This window comes from Tinamus guttatus, unplaced genomic scaffold, assembly GCF_059628265.1.
Source record: "Tinamus guttatus ecotype Peru unplaced genomic scaffold, ASM5962826v1 Tinamus_guttatus_pri_ptg000164l, whole genome shotgun sequence".
Taxonomy (NCBI): domain Eukaryota; kingdom Metazoa; phylum Chordata; class Aves; order Tinamiformes; family Tinamidae; genus Tinamus; species Tinamus guttatus.
Window position 1 is genome coordinate 511,359 of NW_028288698.1, and position 24,552 is coordinate 535,910.

Here is a 24,552-nt window from a genome sequence, read left to right on the forward strand (position 1 = left end):
AGGGAAAGCACATTTCATTTTTGTAAACAAAATGTTTGAAATATATATTGGTGTCCGTTTGCCTGACTTTTCCTTGGAAACATTTCTAGGTTATTGCCATGAAACCTAATGATTTCTTGAGGGCTAGAAGAAAAAAATAAAAGGAGTGTTTAGTCGTATTCAGATGAGAAATATGGAATTCTTTGTGATTGTACTAGACATTGTAAATTGCATATGTCTCAATTGCTGTAGGTGCTTGAGTACTAGAAAGGTACCTCAGGTTGCATTACTTGGTGCTGTGCTTCGTTTCACAGTTTCCTAGTTTTCAGTGTACTGTACTATTCTACTGCTGTTTATAAATCTTTTAAGTGTGCACATTAAAAAAGTAATTAAATTGTCATTATAATTTATAGTATGCCTGAAGTCAATCACCTAATTAAACGGAAAGAGCAGAGAGGTAGCAGGTTCATAAGCATTTATTAAGTACTGCAGTATTAATTATGCAGGGCTTTTGAACCAAGCAGAAGAGGAAAGAATGGAAACACCAATCTAAAAAGGCTTTCCATTGCTGCCCTTCTCAATTTAATAATATGAGACACCACCCTTAGTTAGTAATACAACACTAATGCTTTCTTTTTGTTAATTTTTAATGAAATTATGATGGATTTTTTTTATGACGATCACTTGCAGCATTTTCCTGTAATATTTTTAAAAGAATAATATGTCCCTGTGCAGGGCCCTATAAATATGTGAGTAGAATCGGAAGATTTAGATTTATGATTTGGGGTGGATTGTATAGGAGCAGAGAGCCTTGGCCATGGTTTCTCAGCGTGCCAGGACTGGGGTGGAGCGCGTGTCCAGCTCACATTGCTGCCCTGGGAAGAAGTGCTTGCAGGCAGCAAAGCAGGGCTGAGCAGAGGCAGGAGGAGCCAAAAATGAGATTCTGGGAGGCGCTGGGAAGGGAGAACACCTGGAAGGTTGGAGGTGACGGGTGGATGCTTGCTCGCCCTTTGCATCCTTACTCACACCTTCAGTGAAAGGAGTGTCGTGCAGCTAAAACAGCGGGTACCAGGAGCGGATCCTTACAAGCTTCTGACTGACTGACTTACTTACACCAAAAATGAGGTGCAAATCCTTTGCAGGATACTGAGGTATATGCTGTAATATAAGAGGTAGAAGTGTATTAAATGAATGAGCCTGTGAAACAACGCATCTTACTGTATTTTTTTTGTGTGTTGCAACATCTGATGAAGAGAATGGAGCAGAAGCCTTGAATTTAGAATTTTTTCTTTAGCTAGTTAATTAAAAAAATAACAACGCAGAATTACAACCTAACACAACATCTATAAGCTGGGCCCAAGTTCTATGGAAATTGCAGAACCAATTGAATCGCTCTTTTTCTGAAAAAAAAAAAAAGGAAGTTGTGTGATTGGGGTGCAAATCCCTGCTGAAAGATGTTTCTTCTCACAGTCTTTAATAGTCTGTACTAAACTGTCAAAAATTAAAAAAAAAAGAATAAGAAAAATAGCATGAAATTGCAAGAAAATTTACTGCATGCATGTTGAATATATTAGGCTGTGAGTACTGCACAGTGCTCACTCATGTGAGTGCTTGCAGTACAATATTAATTGCTTGTTCAGGGTTGCAGTGTCTAGCAATGGTGTAAGCATCAGTTTATTTTGAAACAAACTGTCTCAATATTTTACTCATTTGATTAGACTTCAGCCTAAATAACTTGCTGGAGGGAGACCTCTGATTTGGACTCTTAATCAAATAAAATCAGTAGTTTTGCTACTGTTTTAGTAGATGTAATTGAGATTCCCTTTATAGCAAAGATAGCATTTTCCCTTAAATGGAGCAAATCATCTTATTGACAACTCTTGGTTTCAGCACTCATAATAATCCTATAGCTACCAAAATTGTTACCATCACTGCTTCAGGTTAACACTATAGCAGCATTATATAAGGAATGTAACTAGTCTGGAAATAATAATAAAAAAGTGTATATAAATATACATATACATATATACAAATGATTTCGGCCTAACCACTGTCTCAGATGACATAATACAAAATGGGTTATATAATGCATTTTATGGTCATTAGACTGGTCTTCTGAGTTGCATATTGGAGACTTAACGCTTGTCTGTTTGTGTCAGTCTTTACAGCTGTCTCTTCAATACAGAAATTGCTCATGCCGTGCTGCTGTTAAGCATATTGTCAGCTTTTTACATGGGCAACAGACAGGGGCAGCCCCAACAAAAAAAAAAAAGAGAAAAAAAAAGAAAAGAGAAAAAAAACCCCAAATCTTCCTCTTGCTGATTCTGAAAATGCATTGGATGAATATTATGTTACAGATATTTGAAGCGACTGTGGAGTGAGCCAAGTGGATACCTCTGTGGATTTCTTTGTCACAACAGCAAAAGATCTCTTCTCTAGCACCTAGATCTCTTCTAGCACCTTCTCTATCTGTTTCTTTAGGTATATATACGTTCATTGTTAAAATGGATCTCTTTTATGTTACAGGTAAATATTTGATTTCCAGTCTCAAATTCTACTTAATTGCACTGAAAAAATACAGTATTTTTAACCCATTCCCATGAAAAAAAAATGCTAATCTTCATGTGTTCAAACTGCAGCAGGCACTCTGTCATGGATATGGATTTTGAACACTGTAATCTGTATTTATGTGTTGCTCAGAAAGCACTCGGAGCAAGGGAGCCTGGGAGAGGTCTGTGTTGCACCTTGGCAGAGTTTAATTGATGAGTATTTTGTAGCATAAGCCCTGCACACACATAGTGTGTGATTCCAGACAGGACAGTCAGAGACTCTCTTGGGAAGGTCAAACAGGCTACTGATTTTCTCTGCGCCTCTCTCCCTCATTTGCTCTGGGAGCATAACATTTGTCAGCCTCACAGGGGTATCCTAGTCATTAACATGTATGAGGCAAAGGACGTTATTTAAAAATCAAGGTATGTGTATGTCAGCACTCCTGCCGTGATTGCAGCCCAATTAGCCCTCTCAGAAGTAGCTTTTCAATTAGGTAACTTCATTCCTGCTAGTAATGTAGCTGAGGCAACCTGGAACTTAGTGTGGACTCTACAACCTTCAGAATCTTGGTGGCTTCACTGCTAGTAAAACATAATCTAGGTGATGACTGCATTGCAGACATACATTTATCTAAGGAGGGAAAACTCCTTGTTCAAGCAGGGGTGAAGTTCCCTGGAATTACAAGAGTACATCCTGAAGAAGAGTAATATTAAATTGCAGGTGTCTCATTAGTATGTGTATTGATTTTGTATGCGTAATTTTCTAAAGGAGTATCTTGGGAGAACAGTATAAAATCTGAAAGAACAGATGCCACAGTAAAGCAGAGAGATGTGTAATGGCATATTTGTAATTTCAAGACCCTTAGATAAATTCCACTGAGAGCTGTTGTAAACATTTCCAATCCTCCTCACCTCACTAAAACAAGAGCCAAAGGATAGCCTCAATTCACATGGCTCTTTGGCAAGATGAAAAAACCCAACTACAGGATGAAAGAATATTTGAGGTAAGAGTTCCAGGTAGACGTAGTCTGGAGCAAGAGTAACTTAGAGCTCTACCTGTGCATATACATGCAAAAGAGTTGGATGGAACAGGGCAAGGTATTTTCCCACATGACAGAAAAGTGTGTGGGGGAAATACTGCAATTAAGTTGCAGTGAGCAATATTTTGCTAGCCTATTCGATATTGGAAAGGGGTTACTACTACACAACATTTAGGTCAGTGGAGCAAACTGCTATGGGAGGGTGTGAGTTAGTCATGGCTAGATTAGATACACATCTATTATAGATGATTTAGGATGACCCATTTAGGGCTTGCTTCCAACCCAAATGTTTCTCTAAATTCTGTTCTCTTCAAATATGACTTCTTAGAATCATAGAATCATAGAATGCTTAAGGTTGGAAGGGACCTCTAGAGGTCATCTAGTCCAACCCCCCTGCACATGCAGGGTCACCTAGAGCATGTGGCACAGGACTGCATCCAAGCGGGTTTTGAAGTTCTCCAGAGAAGGAGACTCCACAACCAATCTGACTTTTGTCGGATTGACTCATTCTTCCAGACAGTATGAGTTATTACAGTCCTATTGACTAAAAAGCCACCTGCACTAAGTAGAAGAGCATGTAAGTTATAAATACTATCAATTTAACTTTCTGTGTTATAGCAGATAGAAAATGGCAAATAATTATTAATAATTATGAATAATCTCTTCTAAGCTGCATTAAAATGGAAATAATGGTGGCTATTCTTAAAGCATTTTATTTTCTTGGAAAATCCGTAAAATTTTAGTGGTTTATGTCTTAGAGGAAGTGAGAAATACTCTGTGTCCCTGTGATTATGCAAACTACAGCTCTCTCTCTACAAGCATAGATAGGTCATATAAGTAGTTCTCAAGGAAGTGTTTAGAGAACCTACAGACCATTAAGGCAATGCATGCGTATGCTCTGTGTGTGTATGCATGTATGTGTACACTACTGTGTAACAGTGTGATAGACTTATTCAGCTGTTACTGGAGTCAGTGGAAGTTTTCAGTGTCTCAAGGCACAGAAGACATGTTTATTCCAGGTTATGATTTCTTTCATGACAGGTTATTGTACAAAAACAACCTCCGTTTTAAAATAATTGCAATTGAAGGATGAAGGAAGATTCACTTTTATAAAAGAAGTCTAAAGTATTGCAAGCCACCCATACCTGGAAAATATTTTCACTTGGAACTCAAATCCTGTAACTTTTTCCTGGGAGATGCGTCAGTCCCTTAATCATCCTTGTGGCTCTTCACTGGACTTGCTGCATTAGGTCCATGACTTTCTTGCCTAGGACTTCAGATGTCTCACCAGGGCTGAGCAGAGGGGAAGGATCAGCTCCCTCAACCTGCTGGCAGCGCTCTGCTCAGTGCAGACCAGGATACCACTGACCTTCTTTTTCACAAGGGCTTGTAGCTATCTCATGGTCAACTTGTTGTCCGTCAGTATCTCCCAGGCCTTCCCTGACAAACTGCTCTCCAGCAGGTGGGCCCCACCTCAACTACACTATAGGCCTACAACCCTCTAGTGTATGCGACTGTTATTTCCCAGGTGACAGACTTTGCACTTCCCCTTTTTTAACTTAAGTTCCTCTCTGCCCATTTCTTTGCCTGTCAAAGTCTCTCTGAATGGCAACGCAACCATCTAGCCAACTGAGCCAACTGTCTAGCAGCCACTCCTCCCAGTTTTGTTGAATGTGCATTTGTTCCTATCTAGATCTTTAACAAAGATATCAGTCTTCATCAATGAAGATGTTAATCTCTATTAATGTTCATTGGCAAAGATGTGTTGGCCCCAGCATGGACCTGTGGAGGAAACTACTAGTGACTGGCCTTGAGATGGAATTTGTGCCACTGGTCACAACCCTCTGAGCTTGGCAGTTCAGCCATGTTTATAATCCACCTCACTGACCATGTTCCCAACTCTTTTATTTATTTTTTTTTAATTTAGTTGAATGCTTGTTCTTGTTGTGATAAAATAATCATTTGTTTTCTTGAAATACTTGTTCTTTTATCATTTAAGTAGTTTCTAGAGGTCGCAAAGGTTCTGAAACAGTATAAAACAGTTGGCATATAATTGACTGAATGTTAATACATCTCTTCTAACTTCTTGAATTAGAATCCGTGGTATTCATCTCTACAAACACTGAAGTGGGGATTTGAATACCTCTTTGGAGATACAGAATTCTGTAGGGTATTTTATTTTCCCTTCTTTTTGCTAAGTTATGTCCTTTTTCATTCTTTAATTGTATCTGAGTTCCTGAATGACCAGTGTTGTTTGTTGTGCCTTTTTTTTTTTCCTGTTGGGAAGCCTTTAACTTGATTCCCTATGTTTCTTAACAGTGACATTATGTTTTCCTGGCAGAAACATTTTTGCTATCTAGCATGTTGACTGTGTTATCTAAAAGTGTTTTTAGGTCACATGCTCTTTCTTGGCTTCTCTCCTAGGGCAGTTTTTCCTCAGTTGGACTTTCTACTGTCAGTGTGGCCTATTACCACCTTCCTGTTTTTTATTAGCTTTTTAAGCAGAAGCCCTAATGAAGAATGAAATCTAAAGCTTTTAAGGGCCCAAATCTTGATCAAACTACCACCTTTCTATCTTTGGTCTTTTACCTGAAGCAGCACTAAAGCAGCATTAAATGGCTTAAAACCAGCCTATCCGCCTAGTGCCTGGGGCAACCAGGGCTTGAAAACAGGGCTCTACTATAATATGAAAGAGCCTCAGAATTCAGGTTTAGCTCCTTGGCAGGCTCTTTAAAGTAGCTATAAGGCTTCTTTCTGGCATTTAGTGATAGCATATCAGTGCAAGCTGGCACTTGACTTTTGCACACAAACACTCATGAATTGAGAGGAGGCTCTACTCGCTTGTGTTGCCATTTATGTTTTAGAGGATATTAATTTTCTTCTTTAAAACATACTTCTTTTCAGTGATGTTTTCAAGATAGTAAATAAATGTGCTCAGAGAGGGATCTTTTTAGTACACAATTGTTTATGTTATTCTATTTTATTCTCCTCCTGTTGTCTTGGCTATTACAGAAAGATATGAGGTGGTACTTTGGCCACAACAGAATTCACAAGTTCTGAAAATTCAGGCAAAGGCCTATATGTCACTATTTTGCTAGTGGAAGGAGTTGTGCAAGTGCTCTATTTCCTACTCTATACAAAGCTATATGCAAAGCCGGGTCAGCCTCAGTGCCTGTTGAAGGTCATTGGAGCCCTCACAGAGAGCGAGGAAATGTGAACCTGCAGCGAGCGAGGAGCAGCTGGGGACAGGAGCGCCTTTGGCCTCCACAGCTAGAGGAAGAGGGGACTTGCATGATAGGTCTTAGCTGATAACAGTTTTCCTTTAAATGACACATGTTGGGGTAGATCAGATAGATAGCACTGCTACAGGCTTTTGAACTGAATGTTTTCGTACGTTTTCCTATGTTTTCCTATGTTTTGTGCACTACAGAAATGGTTGAAATTCATGTGCAAAAGCATACAAGAACCTGCCTCATAACTGTACTTGCAGGAGCTTTCCACTATCCTCTGAAACCTAACCTTTTATCTGAGATTATTCTCCAGGCTGTTGATTACATTTTTCAGACCTGCAGTGTTCACGGTGATGATTGCGTCAGGCCCATCAGTTGTTATTTCCAGGTCTGCAATTTTCTTTTCAGGCTCCTGCTGTTTTAATCCCAAACTTTCAAGCTTCCTGTCCATGGAAACCATAGTAGCCTGGATTAGGTCCAACCTTCCAGAAATATGTACTGCATGCCTTGTAAAAAAATTAGATGATACTGGGTGGCCAAGGATTGTAGCTCTAGACATTGCCAAACCAAAGGCAGGTAAGACTTTCTACCAGGCTGCAATCTAATGCCAGGTGAATCTACTGCCAGATCCCTCACTGATCCTAATTTCCTCAAGGACACATTAAAGTCACTGTCTTTTTTGAAAATCATAAGCAAAGTTAAATTCTTACATTACTTGAGTGTTTGTGGACGGGAGGACGTACCATTAGCACGCCCAGAAAATATCTGTTCTTGTGAGCAGATCTACATGATAATCCCTTTAAAATGCATCTTAAATTAGCTGACACTTTCATTGACTTGGTGATTTTGGTTTTGTTTCCTAAAACTGTCTGCCTAATCCCAGGCAATTGATTTGGTATAATTATTTCTATGTACTCGTACATAGCACAGATGGGAAGAGGGGGACTCTGACTGGCCTGCTCTTTTCTGTTTGAAGAGAAGGCCGTGCCTGCAGAAGGCACCAACTCCAACTCTGCTGAATGTTTCCACTTTCTCTTGGCTTCAGGAAACGGGCGCTGAGCGTGGGCTTTGCTGAGGCAGGGAGAAGGAGCCAGCAGGGCCTATCCAAGTTTTCCTCTTCCAGAAGGGCGGTAGTGAAGCAGCTTGAGTCAGTCTTAGACTTAGTGCTAGGGTTGGGTTTTTTGTTGTTTATTTGTTTTTTTTTTTTTAATTGTGGAAATGCTGTAGCCTTTCCTATATAGGGCAGACATGGTGAGATCTCCACATTTTTGCAAAAGCAAGTAAGAATGCAAGATTCTAGTTAGTGGCAGAGGGCCATATTGGAGTATTTAAATAGGGCAATTTGCTCTGGTCAAAGGACAAAAATGACTGTAGTATGGATGTTTGCTGTCATAGCTATCTTGGCTAATGGTGTAAAGAGGTTTGACCACTGACTTGATCCCTGACTGACACAGAAGCTATGTGTACACTTATCGTGACAAGTCTCTGTGTTTACTGATGTAATTTTATCACTTACTGGATGAGGGAAGAAGGACCCCAGGAAAACACTGTGCCAGAAAATAATGTGAATTTGCTGGTGTGAATGATATTTGTGCTGGAGACACGCTGTGAGTACAGTTTGCTAAGGGAACTGCACCAGCAAAACCATCCTGTTCTAGATAGGACTTACTTCCTATCAGCCCTCGAGTGTCCTGAAATGCTTCTGAGACAAGATGAGGTTTTCAGATTGCTTGGGAGATCATAACTGTGATCTCCACTGAACCATGCAGGGAAAAAAAATCTATCTTCAAAAATTAGAGAGAACAACCAACAACCTCAGTGTCAGGATTGCATAATCTTTTTTCTTACTGTATCTTCCAGTTTAATTTTTGTTGGATTTTTTTTTCTGCTACTAGCCTTAAATTTTCCTTAATTTTTCTTAATTTTTCTAAAGAAAATGTTTGCATCCTGATCTGTGATTTTGTCATTGCTCCTGAGCAGATTGGCCTGTCACTCTGATGGCAGGGTCATAGTTAGATTCCTTATGTTAATAAATCATCTTAGTTGTTTGTTTAGAATATCGTATTTGAATATTAAAAACCCGCAGTCTCACTTATAACACCACAGTGTTCAAAATGTGATGTAGTTTTTGAGAGAAGAATTGCTCTATATTTTTTCACTTTGCCAGCATTGCTTTTTGACCAGCTCACTGTTTGACTGGGTTTTAGTCTCACATATTTCTTTGCAGCTATTGAAGGTTCTTTTCTTTTTTTCTTTCTTTTTCTTTTTTTTTCTTAAGAGACAGACAACTGTGTCTTTAAAGAAACAAAACAACTGTGTCAACAGATGGGAGAGAAAATGCTGTGTCTGAAATAGTGCTAGGAACAAACTGTGTTAAAAATAGGTAGTCTTGCCACAGCTGTTTCTTTGGCCAATGTGGAAATCCTTCTTTCCTGACTAGCATGCTCTCAAAACCATACAAAAACCATGCGAGAAAAGCTGCCAAATATGTTTATAAAATGTTGCTAGAATACTAATTACACTTTCTCTGTCTATTTGTAATAATCATACTGGTAAGGGAGAAAAGCTAAGAAAGATGTGTTGCCAAGGGAGAGCTCTTACAGTTTGTTTGACTGACCTTGGTCTGGTAGCAACTAAAACACATGTGCTGTAACTTTGGAGGCACCTTTTAATGGTGTGAACCCCGTGCCCCAGCAGTTCTAGTGAAGCCCCTAAGACAGTGGGATAGCAAGGAGCTAGAGGGTGCCCTGTCTTGGCCTTACTGAGAAGCCTCATTTTACTCCTACGTATGGAAAGCAGTAATCTGCCTGTCCCATAGGCTGTCTCGGGAGAGCCCATTGCAGTTTTGCTAATATGTTTCCTTTAAAAGAAAACTTCTGTCCTTTCAGAAATAGGAAAGCAAGCTGAACGATGCTTAAACATGGTTGCTACAAGCAGAATCACAGCTGCAGTTTAGACATTGCATTTCTGCTTTCCATCTGTTGTCTCACTTATTTTTTCAGTCTGTCTCCTTGCTTTCAATTGTCTCTTCTATGTCTCAGTTTATCCAATTTCCAGGGCCGTCCAGCCATTTCAGCATTAGAGCTGCCCTAATGGCTGTAAGAAGAGCAGAGGAGCTCTTTGCTAAATGATTTTTTTTTCCCTCAATGCTTCTATGCTTTGTTTGCTTGGGTTTTGTTTGTGCTTGGTGCTCCGTGTTGTGTCATCTTGAAAGAGAGATGTTTGCATAATGTGTATTTTGCTGTAATAGTTTAAATTTCTGCAAACATTTATACCATACAGCTCCCTGCACCTTCGGGGCAGGTGCAGATAGTGATCGCAAAGAGAAAATGAATCATCTCCTTGACCCCGCTCCAGGTCTTGCTGGTGGCCTGAAGGAGCTGAGAGCAGGTAGAGCCGGCGCGCAGGTTCCCCTCGTTGCGGCCCCCTGCTCTCCTCGCTGTGCGCATTGGGCCCGGCGGCCTGTGCAGCTGAGCAGGATGCAGAGCAGCCCCGAGGCGTCTGAGATTTATTCCTGATCTCTGAGATTGGCCTAAACACAGAGGTAGATAAGGCCCCTTCGTCTGCGGAGACAGGCAGATGGAGGCGAACAGTGCAGGCTCCCGCTGAAGGTAAATTCCCAGGAAACTGTTACAGCCCTACTGTTTGCAGTAGACTTTTTTTTTTTTTTTTTTTTTCCCCAGTTGTCTGCAGTCTAGGAATGCTCCTGGGGAGCAGTGCTTGCCTGGGAGCTGTCTGCATTAGGTTAGTGTTTCTTGCCAAGACTAAAACAAATTTAAAGGAAGAAGAAAGGTTTCAGAAGGCTTTGGACTCTAACCAGTTACCTCAGTACGCTAAGGAAAGAGTCCTGTTCATTTTCAAAATAACATATTCATCCTTCCTATCTTTTGTCTTTCTCATGGGAAGGAAGTGAACTGCAGAAGCTGAAGCACCCATCATCTTTCCCTGTTCTTCCAGTGGCTAAGAAAGCTCCCGGTTCACTCTGTGAAAAGACTCAGAGAAGTTCACCAGCAATTCCTGAATGCAAGGGATTTTCTCATGTTTTCTGTTTTACGTCCTTTTGCCTCAGTGGTTCCCTGCAATCCATGAGTAGTACATAAAAATATCCTGTCCAGTCCAAGGCTATGTCCTGTTCTTGTTTGTTTTTGCTTGACCAATCGATGGATGAGTGAAGAAGATTGGTGCTTTACATGTGTAAGTGACAGTTTGATTAACAGCTGAGTTCTGCTAGGGTGAGCTGGAGTCAGTGCAGTGGCCAGAGTCATGGGCAAGCCCGCATCCTTCTGAATATGGTGCATGCTACCTGCTCACCTTTGACTTGAGCACATGCTTTGCTTTGCTGCATTTGCTTTACTGATTAGGAAAGGAGTTAAGCATATGCTTAAATGGCTTGTTCAGCTGCCAGTGAGCCTGCACAGTTTGTCTGCCCTGCCTGTCATTTTGCCCTGTCATTTTCCTGGAGTTTTTCTGTTGAATTCGTCGAGAGCAGGATCAGGCCATAGCAACAAAGCGGGGATGCAGTTGCAATTGACAGGGTACCCTGGTAACTTTTGCATTGTAAAATGAGGTGCTGCTTTCTCTTTATTACCAGGTTTTAATCATGCTCTTGAGTTGTGGTGTAGTCAATATGTTTCATGGGAAAGGCATAGGGGTACATTTTTGTCTTGACATACAAACAGGACCCCACAAGGCTCTTCCAGAGATGTAGCCAGCCTAACTGCTATTGTGTTTCCCGAATTTTCAGACTGTTTTATTCTCGTGCTGGACTCCAAAATCATTAGCAAACATTCACTGGTGGCATTTAATAGCATATATTTAGAATGTGAAATAAAGAAACCAGACATTTGTGATGCACCACTAATCTATTAGTAATTTGTTTAGCTCCACTCCCCCACATGTACAGGAGAATAAAATAAAACTGATTAAAATAAAGTGATTAAAAACATTCTTCATATTTATGGCCATTTTTTTTTATTTAAGCATACCAGCTCATTTTCTTTTTCTGCGAGTCAGTGATGATTATAGAAGGTGAAAAATTGCTAACAAAATTAAAGAGAAGTTCAAGTTAGCTGCGGAGCCAAAAGTGTGATTCAGGAGCTGAAAATATCTCTGCGCTTCATGCATCAAACTCAAACACTGTGCTTTGGCACCGCCCCCCGGATTAGAAACGGAGTTTGAGGTCATTCCTCCTCCAGCCTGCCATGTATGGGTAGGGCCCACGCTCATGACAAATTACTGACTTACTGAGCACACACCAAGAACTTGGTGACATCAGTGTGGAGCGATCAGGGGCCAGCCTCATGGGAAGGACCAAAGACCCCACTGCCATCATCCTCCTCTGCTTCTTTAGATGTGGAGGAAGAGTGTGAACATAACGGGAATGAGGACACTTTAAACGTTGCCTTTCTAGACACGAAAATAACAATGCAAAGAGAAGTAGAGTGCTCCTTTCCTTGTAAAGAAGTCACACGGCGTCCAGCAAAAGTGCTAAAGAAGTCTGTGGTCAGAGGGGTATTAATGGTCTGTTCAGATGTTTAAGATTTTTAAGCCAAATATTCGACTGTCAGTGATGGTACTTCCTTGTGGCTGCATGCTTGAAAAGACGGTACCTCTTGTGCAAGCTTTCTTTGCAAGCAGAAACTTCGTGTCTGAGGCCAGTCTTGGTTTATTTGATGTGAATCCAGAGTACCTCGAATGAGATCTATGCTTTGACTTATCACCAGTCTCACCAAGGCTTTAATATTTTATAGAGAGTAAGGAAGGGCTTAGATTTTTTTAGGTGACAACGGCCAAAACCCTCATTCCTTGGAACTGGTGTTTTCTCCCTGCCGATAACTTTCTGCTGTTCCCAGGCGTTCTGCACCCCGACTGCTGCCAGCTTCTCAGGAGCAAGGGGAGCTCTCACCCGCTGCTGAGGTTTCCCGTAGGGCTGCCTTGCTCCGCGGGAGCTGGAGCTTGTGTAGGATGCCTGAAGGGATGGTCTTTCTGGTAACATGGTTTGAGCAACTCAAGTGGCCAGCACAGGTTTATGGGACCTCTGTTGCCTTGCAGCCAGCCTGCTTGGCAACTGCAGTGCCTCAGTTTCCTCACAGTTTCTTCAGTATGCATAGCTCTTATTTTCTTCCCTTTTTAATGGTGCTGTAGCAGAGTAACTGTTAAAAGGATCCAAAAGCACTTCATGTAGGAGTTTCCTCCTGGTAATTCGAGTGGGTTTTACTGATGCCTGTTTGGATCCTTCAGAGTATGGACTTTGCCTGGAATCCTTCCTGGGGCTCTGCTGATACCTTGATGTTTTAGCTTTCTCTTCAGATGCTTGCCAGATGTACCAGCATCTCTATGCCAGCTGCCTGCACAAACAGCCCTGTTTTCTTGGCAAGAGCAGGCTAGACAAACGGGTTGAGCAACATGTGTGTACGGACACGGTGTCAACTGTCAGCCTGACCATTGTCTGGAAGCGCTGGGCCTGCTTCGTGAGGGCACTGATCTCAGCTGGCAGCGTCTACGCTGCTATTTGCAGTGAGGTTATGGACCTGTACTTAGGGGGATGTGTTCTTGCTAAATTAGCTCTTGGCTGAAGTGAAAACTGTAACCCAAAATCATAGTTCCAGGGGTAGCAGCAAAATAGGATCCTGTGCCTAGTGGGCCCTGAGGATAAAGAAAAGAATGCGCAGAGGATCAAATGCTTTATTCGATGCTGCCAAAGAAGAATTTTTTAAATGAATTTTTAAAATGAATTTAGACCTATGTCTAAATCAGACGAAATTCCAAAAGTCATTTGGCACAACATACCTTCTGGGTAACTTTTTGTCTTGATTGCTGATTTCCTGCAGAGTCCGAGAGCCAATAGAAACACTTGAACTAACATATACATTTCTTTGTATGAATAGCTATTTTTATTATTATAATGCCTTTATACACACATGTGCGTATATGCATGCATGCATCTAAGGATATGTACATATACACAAAGATATATTCATACATAAATGCCAACAAAATGAAAAAAGCTTACAAAGATTCTTGGTGTTCTTTGCCTTCAGATCTGCAACATTGCACTAGCATGCAGGAACCCAAGTACCAAAAATGATGAATAGCTGTGAATAAATAAAATTTAAATGGGCTCTTGCACCCCTATTGAGAAAAATGTAGAAAGGGAAGAAGCATAAATACTGAAAATGAAATTAGGCTTCAAATTTCTTTCTGTCTCAGTAATGAAGATGAAAATGTTTACAGCATAAAGAGATATTGGTTTCAAAAATAAATTCTATTTCTTCATCTTTGGAGGTAGTTCAAGATTTGAACTGTTAATTTCACCCACCTATTTGTCACAGAAACATATTTTTGCAATATCAAGAGCTGTCAGAATGACATGGAATTAAGAAGGCAAAGACACTGTTAGTATTTCAATTCATCTATTCATAGATGAATTGTGCAAACATATTAAGTAAGAACACAAGTATAGAAATGAGAATAAATGTCTTCCACTTCTTCCAAATTCAATTACATGTGCTGTGATTGTACTTGATCAGAGCATGAACATCATTTCTCAGATGATTGTGTTCTGCCATTGATCATATGAAGTGACGTTGCTTTTACCTTCCTCAAGTAGGAAGACATTTTTGCTTCTGCTCTTAGCTGCTGCAGCTATCAAATTGTGTATCTAATAAATTGTACCTTGTTTAGAGAGTGCTAACTGTAAAATATTGCCCATTCAGAGAAAAAAAGAGATTGAGATTGATGCCTGGAGCTTAATGCATCATAGCAGCAATCAAGCAAATTTTAGATTTCTTACCTTTCCCATTACAGAATATGATTCACAGAGTTCCCTGGACTTCATACATTTGAAAAGGAGAAAGAGGGCAAAGAGGGCATTAGAAAATCCACACAGACCGGGTCCACGGTCCTTATATAACACAGCAAAGAAGCTTTCATGGTCATTTAGTAAAACAACTGTTTTGCGTCTCTGGTGGTCTGGTGGAAGGGTGGTTTGAACCCATGACAAAGCAGCGAGAAGTTTGCTGCTCAGAGCAATGCCTTTGAATTATCCAGCCGTGAATTCAAGCCCTGGGGATGTAAGCTACAGATTTGTGCAAATTTTGACACAGTGTGTTGCGCTGATTTCCTTTGATACAAATTATCTTACACAATCCTGGAATCTGATTCTTTTTAGGTGGCACCTGGCTTTCCTGCTCAGACTGATTTTTTAGGTGATTTCCCAAAGCAGGATAAGATACAGTTTGTGCTGGAAAACAGTTAGAAGAAACATGGGCAAGGCTTTATTCACCCTTTGTACTTCTGAGGCAATTTCACCCATCTAGTGGGTGAAAAATAAAATAAATATTTATCGGTTGTTTTCCTTAAACTTTAGTTTCTCGTTAAAATGCACAGGAAATTTCTGTTATCTTTTACCTTGCATGTCCACAGGAACCTCACTCACACCACCTTGATAACTGAACTTATGGTGACAGTCTAAAAGATATAGAGGAGGCAATATAAAACAAAGTCCTTGTTTGTGTTGATCCATGGAAGGAATTATTTTTATGGTCAGGTGTTACCAGTGCCCCTCATGCATTTTTATTTTACCGCTGGAGGTGCAGGTTTATAGTTACGAAATAATTGCTGGAGTTGCCAAGGAAGGATCTTTCGAAAGCAAATGATAACAGTCATTACCAGTACACTTCTGCCTGTGTGTTTCCAGGTCCCGTGTAAAAGGCCGAGCGTATCAGATACAAAGTTCAAAATAAAAAAAGTTTTCCAAGCAATAAGCCATGCTTTTCATGCTCTCATTTCACTTCTAATGTTCTTGTCTCATCTCAGGCTCTATGGCTGGCAAACAACTTCAGGAGATTAAAAAAGTCTTGAGCAGATATGACCAAATATTAGCAAATGATCAGCACTGTTTGTTGCGTTGCTGTGTCTCTTTGGTGAGCAGTTGTTAAAGGAAGGCTTGTTTACTCTTGCTGCCAAAGAACTAATGATTGCAAAAGTTTTTATTAATGCAATGATAAAAACAAATTAAAAGATCCCATTTTTAGTATCATAGCAATGCCTCTGGGAGCTTTAATTGGGCAGTAAAGTTCCATTTGATGACACATGTATTATTTGGGGTTGTTAAAGGCTCTGTAGGTTGGCTGTTTCCTCAGGCTGTGGGCTTTTTGCTAGCTCCAGTGCTGCTGTTAGTTAGTAAGTTAGTAAGGAAACAGAGTAGTACCGTGTAAATCTTACTGTCCTTAATCAGATCTTGCTCTGGATAATATTTTTCCTAATTAGAAGTAAAGATTAAGCTTCTTAAGGTAAAGACTCAGAAACTGATCCAAGCCTCACTGAGATCAGGAGTTTTTCATGCTTGCATCATAAAGAGAGGAGAGGAGATTTAATCAACATGTTCAAGTACCTGAGGGGTGATTGTAGGGAGGATGGGGCCAGGCCCTTTGTCTGGAGTGGCCAGTGACAGGACAAGGGGTAACGGGTGTAAGTTGAAACACAGGAGGTTCCATCTCCATATGAGGAAGAAATTCTTTCCTGTGAGGGTGACAGAGCCCTGGAATAGGCTGCCCAGAGAGGTTGTGGAGTCTCCTTCTCTGGAGATCTTCCAAACCCGCCTGGATGCCACCCTGTGCCACATGCTCTGGATGTCCCTGGTTGAGCAGGAGGGCTGGACAAGATGGTCTCTAGAGGTGCCTTCCAACCTCAACCATTCTGTGATTCTGTGATAAACACCCTTGGAGAAAACTCCAGGGAAGACAGTCACAGTGTTGGGGGGAGGCACTGGTTTCTGTCAGCTGAGAGGTAAAAATGGAATTAGTGAAAACAGAATGTAGGATTCCTTATGGATTTCAGTTTAAATACTCTTTTTGAAGCTAGAGAAGCAGTGTTTTTTGGGTTTTTGTTTTGTTTTGTTTCATAAATGACATCTTTCACTTCATTCCCCATCAGCAAAAGTCTCCTTTGCTCCTGCCAGGGTGCTATAGGGAGGATTTAGCGTAAATCAGAGTAAAGCCCCTTGTCTTCAGGTTAGGGATTAGATAAACAGGTTTACAAAACACATTAATTAAAAACAACTTTGTGCAAGAGTAGCCATCCTCCCCAAGCCAGTTAGGCCTGGTCTGAAAGAGTGGAGAATGGGGGTTAGCTGTATCAAGGCTGGAAGGTGTCTGTCCAACGTCTGTTACAAGTCGGAGCACCCCTAGGCTTTGCTGAAGGGTTACATGGATATGTGACTCCTGAGGAAGGACTCATGACGTTACTGCTGTGCTTTGCATTTTGCCTAGAACTTTTCTCAAGCTAGTTGCAAAAATAGAGTGAGATAACCTTCTAAAAACAGAGTTTTGCCCTTGACTCCAACCTTGCTGAGGTTTCACCTATGGATTGAAGCCTCACAGGGCTCTGTCTGTTCAAAGACTCAGAAGTGGCTGCTGGCTGCACACCCAGATTCATTTCCTAGAAACTTGTATATTGATGTGATAAAGCACCAGGGTCCAGAGCCAGAACATATGTTATTTTATACACTTAAAGGCCTGTATAGACCACTGTTGACATTGGTAGTAACGCATTATCATTTGTTGTTTGTTTTTGTTGCTGATAGCAAACTTTACAGAAAAAGAAAACATAAACATGTGCCTTTTATTATTAACTGGTTCCAGACCTATTTTACCCTTTGGATTTTGGTGCTCTGTTGCTTTTGGATCACGTCTGCCTTCTGCTAGCAGTGGAAATCCTGCCTTCTCCCACACTCTTAGGGTCAGGCTTTGCATTAGGTTCACTGAAAATGGTGGGAGATTTGCCACTGACTTCTCTGGGAGGGCAGTTAGTCTGTACATACATCCAGTCAGCAAAGTCCGAGATTTTCTTAGATCTGAGCCCTCACACGCGCCTCTCCTTCAGCTTCTAGTCGCGCTGGTCTTCAGCAAAATCAGAAAAGCCAGGCCCATCTGAGCCTGGCTAATCTGAGCCGCACGGTTGCCACAAGGTTATCGAAGACAGGTTGTCTCGCGTTAACGAGGCAGGAGTTTTGGCACCCTTATGTGCAGTCAAGACCTGACTCTGGTGCGTGGCGCGTTGCCCACGTGCCCTCGTTAGGGGTAACCTCACTGCTCTCCCACACGTGCGGGTGTAACTGGGGCAGGGTGAAGCGGCGCCGCCGGCACCGGCTCGCGCAGGGTCCGCGGGTGCCCGGGGCTTGGAGCAGGGCCCGGCCCGCCGCGCACAGACCCGTGGAGCATGGCCAGAGCAGAAACTTGCCTGGTCACGAACGAAATGCGAACTCCGAAATGTTTTTATTGTATTATTTAGTGTATTCTTTAGTATTTTATTTATAACTTCTGGTCTTTTCATGTCTGTCGTCATCGCCTCAGAATATTTTTCTTTTACATGGCTCTTTAGCCCACTGCAATTTTAAATTCCAGAGGAGACACTGATTTTTTGTGCTGCATAACTCTGGGGGGAAAAATAGCAAGAAAGATTGTGATTGAATAGCTGAATTTCTTACATGTATTTATGTAGCCAGTGTGATAATGTCAGTTAAGCTATAAAGTAGTATCAGACTGACTTGACTGCAATTCTTAAATATCTTCCCTATTTATGTTTCAAATAGGTGGAGAAGCGTGTGAGCAGCCATATTCGCTGGAGTAGTGAACCAAATTGCCTTGACTGGAACCATTATTCATTTGCACCCTTGACAGCAGCAGCCAGGTAGCGGAAGAGAAGAAAAACGTGTTTTGAATGAACTGAGGTAGAAGGATTGGGTGAATTTTTTTTTTTTCATTTGCAGAGGACTCACTCACATGTAAATATTAGCTAATTGCATGTACTCTTGTTATAGGAAAAATCATTTCTTGCCCATATAGGAGCATTGTTTTGTTTGGCGCAGGTTATGCTTTTGTGAATTTTGAAGTGTTCTCCTTGCTTTTCCCATATACTTGGTTTGCCCCTTTTCCCACATACTTGGTTTGCCCCTTTCTCTTTCCTGTAGAATTCCTGCATCCAGCGTCCAGGGAGCATGCTTTTTGAGACAAAGAAGTAGAAGAATGTGAGATTTTTCTGGCTCTTGAATGCTTGGGCACTGCAGTTACAAAAATAATGACACTTTAGTACCATGTCTAAGTATATAAGCTAACTTAAAATAAGTGGACACCGAATAGCAGTTTATCTGTGGCTTCTGAGGACCAGTTGATCTTGTCAAGAAGAGGTCTGTTTTCATTTTCTCATTGCAGCTCTCTCTTTATTTGTTATGGCAGTCACAGCCTGGACAGGCTTCTCTTTGACTTTCTCGGTAAAACTGTGCCTGCGTGCAGTACAGACACAATTGCTTCAGTTGCTCTAAGAGACCTGAGACATTGAGAGTCTCCAATTGTGTAATCTTCTCAGTAATAGCATCCTTGATGTTCAGAGAATTATGTCAGCACTCAAAATTTTGTGAATTGGCTTAAAATAGAGAAGAGCTAAGAAAATTATGAATCCTTCTCACTGGCCCTCCCTGTTTGTATGACTCAAAATCTGCAACCATCAGGGCTAGGCACTCAAGGGAGAAACCAGAGGCTGACATGTAATAGCATGGCCCTAGGAGAAGATGATCAGAGAAGAGGTACAACACATATGGAGATAAACTGCCAGACTTTTCAGAATTATGGAATGGGATAGATTGGATAAATGGGATTGAAAATATGTTTCATCCTGTGTATGAGTTGAAGGAAGGAATGGAGAGAGTTAAATTAAGATGGACTGTCTCCTGAACCTTTGCTCAAACCTGGAACTGATCCCAAATATTCTGCACTCCTGGGTTGTGCTATATAGGATATCCCTTATAGATCCCTTTCCATACCCGTTTCCATACCCAGTTCTCTCTGAGTGCTTTGCGCTATTTCTTCGTTGCAGTTTCTAAGAGCTAACAGATCTTTGTGTGCCGTCTGGGATGAGAACTGGGTGAGAGGGGTGCAAACTGAGGCTTGTCAGCAGGGATGTTACCAGGGAACATGTCGGCAAAAAAACAACACATCATCTCTGCCAGAGGTCCTATGGAATTTATGTTGAAAGTTCAGCAGGAAAACAAACTGTCCTCATGCTCCTTGAGCTGTGTTCCCACTTTGGGAAGCATTAACAGCGTGCGAAATTTATAAGCAGGAGTAATGGAATACTTCTGAAGTGCAGAAACCTAGTCATGTCCTGAGTCACGAGGCAGGATTTAAGTGGAAAACTGAGAACTTTGGTACACAAGAGCATGGCAGCCATCCTCTGAAATGGGATTTTAACATAAATTTTTCAGGTTTCATTAGATGTAACTTAATGGTACTTCTGTGAATTGGGCCTGTATTGCTCTGGCTCTCTTATATGCTAAGAGCTCTCCCTGATAATGTGTCAGCGTAGTAGTGGTCTGCTTTACTTTTGTGTTTGGAACAACTGAATTTCTGAATAGGTGCTCTCAATTAGTGCAGTTCAGAGCAATGTTGTTGGAGCTTTGCTAATGTGTACTGCTCCCTTGTATGCTAAGGATATTAAAGTAAGCACTTAATGCTGGTAAGGTAGTAAATATGTTGTGTGAACTAATAAAAGCCTCCCATTAACAAACTGAGCCCTATACAGCCTGCTTTTCAGGTGAAAGCTTGCAGTGTGATTCCAGTGCGAGATGTGGGGTGATAGGAAGGCATATTTTCCCTGAAGACAGGAGCACGCAATGCTGCCAAACCAGCAGCCCCAGACACCCTGCAGGGGGTGATTCTTGCAGCACAGGGTGCTTGCACAAGTTGCGGCGCAGAGGACGAGCTGCTGCTTTTTGACTGAGAATCCTTTGAAGATACTGGTCCTGATTCTCTACTGCCTGAAACCTTTTGCTATTTATACCTGGCTAAAATGAATGCCGAGCAAGTCTAAAATGCCACTACCCTAGTGCTGAAGGAGCTGTTATCCACTTTGCCCAAAGATAAGTGGCTGTGCAAAAGGTGAAGGAAGTTCAAGGTCTCTCTTTTTGCGGTGAGTTTGCCCCTAGGTGCTGCTGCTTATTGCAGCTGGTGTGAACACAAGAAAGCTGTGCTCCCCTGTCTTCGTAGTGGTTTGAGTCAAAATATGCAGACTTAGGGCACTCATTTCTCATCCCACTATTAGTCAGAGCGAGTCAAGCACTTCTCTTTCATCTCCAGCATGTGACTGAGCAGGGGAGCAATGTTTTTTGCTAATTTTCTGACAGTCCAAAGTAGGAGGAAGGAAAACATTAGGAGGAGACAGAAAAGGGCACAGGGAGACATCCCTTGACATGACATGGTGTGGTCACCAGCGCAGCTGAATTGCTCGTTACAGTGGAGTCAAGCTGTTGGTTCCAGTGGCCCAGTGGCTGGGCACCCACACCACAGCGTGTGTTTCATGTGAAGTTTTTCTTTAAGTTCTTGTTCTGTTTATTTCAGAAACCTCCAAAAATCAGGACTTGTTTAGTGAATCCGACAGTTTCCATTTTGTTTATGTACAGTGTGCGCTTCACTTTATCCCCGTGCAGCCACAGACAGCTCTGCAATAGCTGGCAGTCCATTAACATGCCCAATACTGGATGGACACAGTCCTTGAAATCCTCTGGCGACTGTGAGTTAGGGCTTCCAAACTAGATCAGAGACAGATAAGGATATTGTGAAGGAGAAACTGAGCATAGTGTATTTTAAAATCAAATCCTTAAAAGAAATTGCAACCTTTTGGCAGTATTTCAAATATTATAAGTAGGAGTCAAATATATTCATACACATTTTCTTTAGAATGTAGTGTACTGCAAATTTCTGCTATCTAAGCAAATATCTTGGTTTAGTAATTTAAGAAGAGAGTTTTCTTTCTTTTTTTTTTTTTTTCCTCCAACGCTGCCTCAATTAAGTAGTAAATTGGCTTGTACTTGAGGCTGTGAGGCAGATTTTGGTAGCTTGGTGCGTGGGGAAGACAATGAAGACGTTCAGGACTTCACCTGGTGCGGGCTGAGCTCAGCAGTGCTGGGTCCTTGTGACCAGGGCTGCTCCTGAGTCGTGGCTGCAAAGCCTGCCCTGTGCAGGGGGCTGATTAAAAGTAAAACCTAAGAAATGCAGCTCCTTTTGAGTTACAGATAGTGTGAAGGATGCTTCCTCTATAATTCCTAGATAAATCTATTTATGTAGCTATATCATTTCTGCAAGTAATCTACCTTTTATTTTATTAGTGATAGGGTGCGATAAAGTTATTAACATCCAACCACACTTAACACTGAGTGATAGGATTAATTTTATGTAACCTCTAATACATGTCTGTACCTATTCACATTTGTATTAACCCTCTGTGGAAAAATATTCTAAAGTTACACATTCAAAACTTACAGCTTCAAGGCAGACATAGTATAAGCAATTATAATTTTAAATCTGAGAGGGACATATATGCAGAATTGTGGTAACATGTCACATGTCATATACCTGTGTGATTCTCTATGTAGAAATGTTAAAACAAATGTTGCAACTATGAGAAAGAAATTGTAATTTTATGTAGCTCTTTAAAGTACCCCTGTGATCCTTGTTTCTGTTGCAGTGTTCTTATCAAAACTCTGAAGCATTTACCTCTTTGAAACATTACGTAATATTCCCTGCACTATGCAAATCTGTGCTGTAGGATTCTCGTGCTTGTTGACACTTTACTGAAAAGTTTTAAGGTTGCAAAGTTTTAGCCAGCTGGGAATCTCAGATCCATGTTAGCAGTTATCTCCAGATGGCTGCACTCTGTTTTGTACCAAGCTTTTTAGCATCTCAGTGGTTGCATGTTTGGAATTATGAAGTATACTATTCCACTTGTTTTTGCCAGAAAATATACAGCACATTGTTTGGTAAGTCTTGACACGTGGCTCAAAGAAGAGGTGGGAGAGAAAACTGGGGAGACAAAAGGGGAAAGGTGCAGGAAAATAAAGGGAAAGACTAAGAAAATGCAGCAAGAGGAGTTTATGTCTGTGTAATGAATTCTATCTGACTGCAAACATAATTTGACTTCAAATTGTGAATTTCATTGAATTTGATCCAAGAAAGACACAGCTGAGCAATCCGCAAGAAGCAATCTTTTCCTAGAAGTATGCAGTTCCAAACTGCACAAATTCTTCCACTGATCATAAAATGTCTGTGCACCACTAAATTGGTGTAATCGGATATTACTGAAGAAAAAGTAGTGTATTGGGACATTCAACTAAGGAATAACAACAACACTCAATGTAGAGTTTTGAAAGAAGAAAAACTATATAATTTAAATTTGGCCAATGAAGCCCTAGTGATAAGGACAGTTAATCATTTCTGGTGCAGCTGTTTCCTGACATTTCTGCAAAATGTTGTGGAAAAATTAATGAAGGTTCATTCAGCAATGGTTTCAAGCTTGGCTAGTGGAAAATATGACAGTATTTCCATCGTCAATTAAGAACAAGCAAGGCTTATTTTTTTCTGTAGGGGATGTGGTATGCAGTTTGTACTGCACAGGAAATCGTAGACATGAGAGCAGCTGTGAGATAGTAGCAGGTCTGCAGAGGGCACGGGGACAAGCCTAGGCCCTTTTATCACACGTGCTTTAGCAGAGGAGAGTTATCTTCACTGCATACTGGAGAAGACAACTTGGTCTTGTTACATAGGCTGACACACTTAGCATGTGGGGTATTTCCCTGACCATCCAGCACTGAAAATAAATTCCCTTCACGTCACTTAATAAAAAAGGGGTGCATCAGTAAGATTTTCATGGTGATTGTATTTTATTATATGATGTCCCAAGGGAATAACTCCTTTCAAGGAAGAGCCCTGGATTTTTGGACCTGAACTCTGAAGTTCATGCTGCTTATAATCAGATTTTAGGATACCTGATTTTTGCGGCCAAGCAGCGTGGCTAGTTGACACGCATGGTGGCTGCGCTCCAGGGGTGCGGGGCAGCAGGAAACCCAGTGCACGCAGGTTCCGATGGAGGCCTTTGCTATGGGGGCCCTCACGTGCAGTATGGGCAAGCTCTGTACAGGTGCCCGACCTCCCTTGCAATGCAAGGCACCAGGGAAGCAGGCGGCTCAGAAAGCCAAATGCGGCCGGAGGGCCCGAGGTCACCGCTGTGCAGGTGCTGCTCCGTGGCACCGCCAGGTCCCGCTCCGGCCACGGCCGGCTCGGGTTGGGCTCCTCCTGCGTCTTCCTTGAGCTCAACCTGCATGGGAAAGTCGGCAGCTGGGAAAGAGGCGACTTACGTTGTCCGGAGCAAATATCGATGTGTCCCAGAGTGTCAGTAAAATTCACTTTTTTTCTTCGCTGGACTCTGTGTTTTATTTTGTGTTAAAAGTGCATTGGAGTGCTCTGTTAACAAGGCTGGTGCAAAATTTTCTGTAAATCACTGTAATTGTTTAGGTGAATGATTTGAATGCTCTGTACCTCTTTCTGGGCTGGAGGGGTTATACAGCCCTGCCTGCTCTAATAGGCTTTTCTTTCCACTGCCTTTCCAATATACTTTGAGCCCTGCCATAAGTATGATTTCTAGCCTGTTTACACTGTATAGTGATTCATGCTAAAGAGGTTGATAGAAAGAAAATACATTATAATGAATGGTTTATGCTTTTTTTAATATCACTCTATAAAGGAGCCACTTAGTGTTCTTGCTTCAAATTTACTCTTTGTAACATTAACTGTGGTGTGCATAGTCAGTTCTCACTGACTGGTTAAACCAGCATAAAACAATTAATAACTATGGAGCTACGACTATGATTTATGTCCATTCACATGATCCCATAAAATCAAGCTCATGCTCTCTGCCTGCTATGAG

The 24,552-nt window shown here is 41.4% G+C and overlaps 2 protein-coding genes across 2 annotated transcripts in view; one reads left to right on the plus strand and one right to left on the minus strand.

Annotated features, from left to right (window-relative positions):
• Positions 1-24,552, plus strand: part of LOC148595018 (uncharacterized) — a 116,311-nt gene that overhangs the window by 67,585 nt on the left and 24,174 nt on the right. Inside the window, exon 3 of the mRNA XM_088522782.1 lies at positions 18,392-18,489. Within this exon, the coding sequence (XP_088378908.1) occupies positions 18,392-18,489 (98 nt within the window). The remainder of the gene's footprint in view (positions 1-18,391; positions 18,490-24,552) is intronic.
• Positions 1-24,552, minus strand: part of ADGRG6 (adhesion G protein-coupled receptor G6) — a 314,344-nt gene that overhangs the window by 44,420 nt on the left and 245,372 nt on the right. The window lies entirely within an intron of this gene.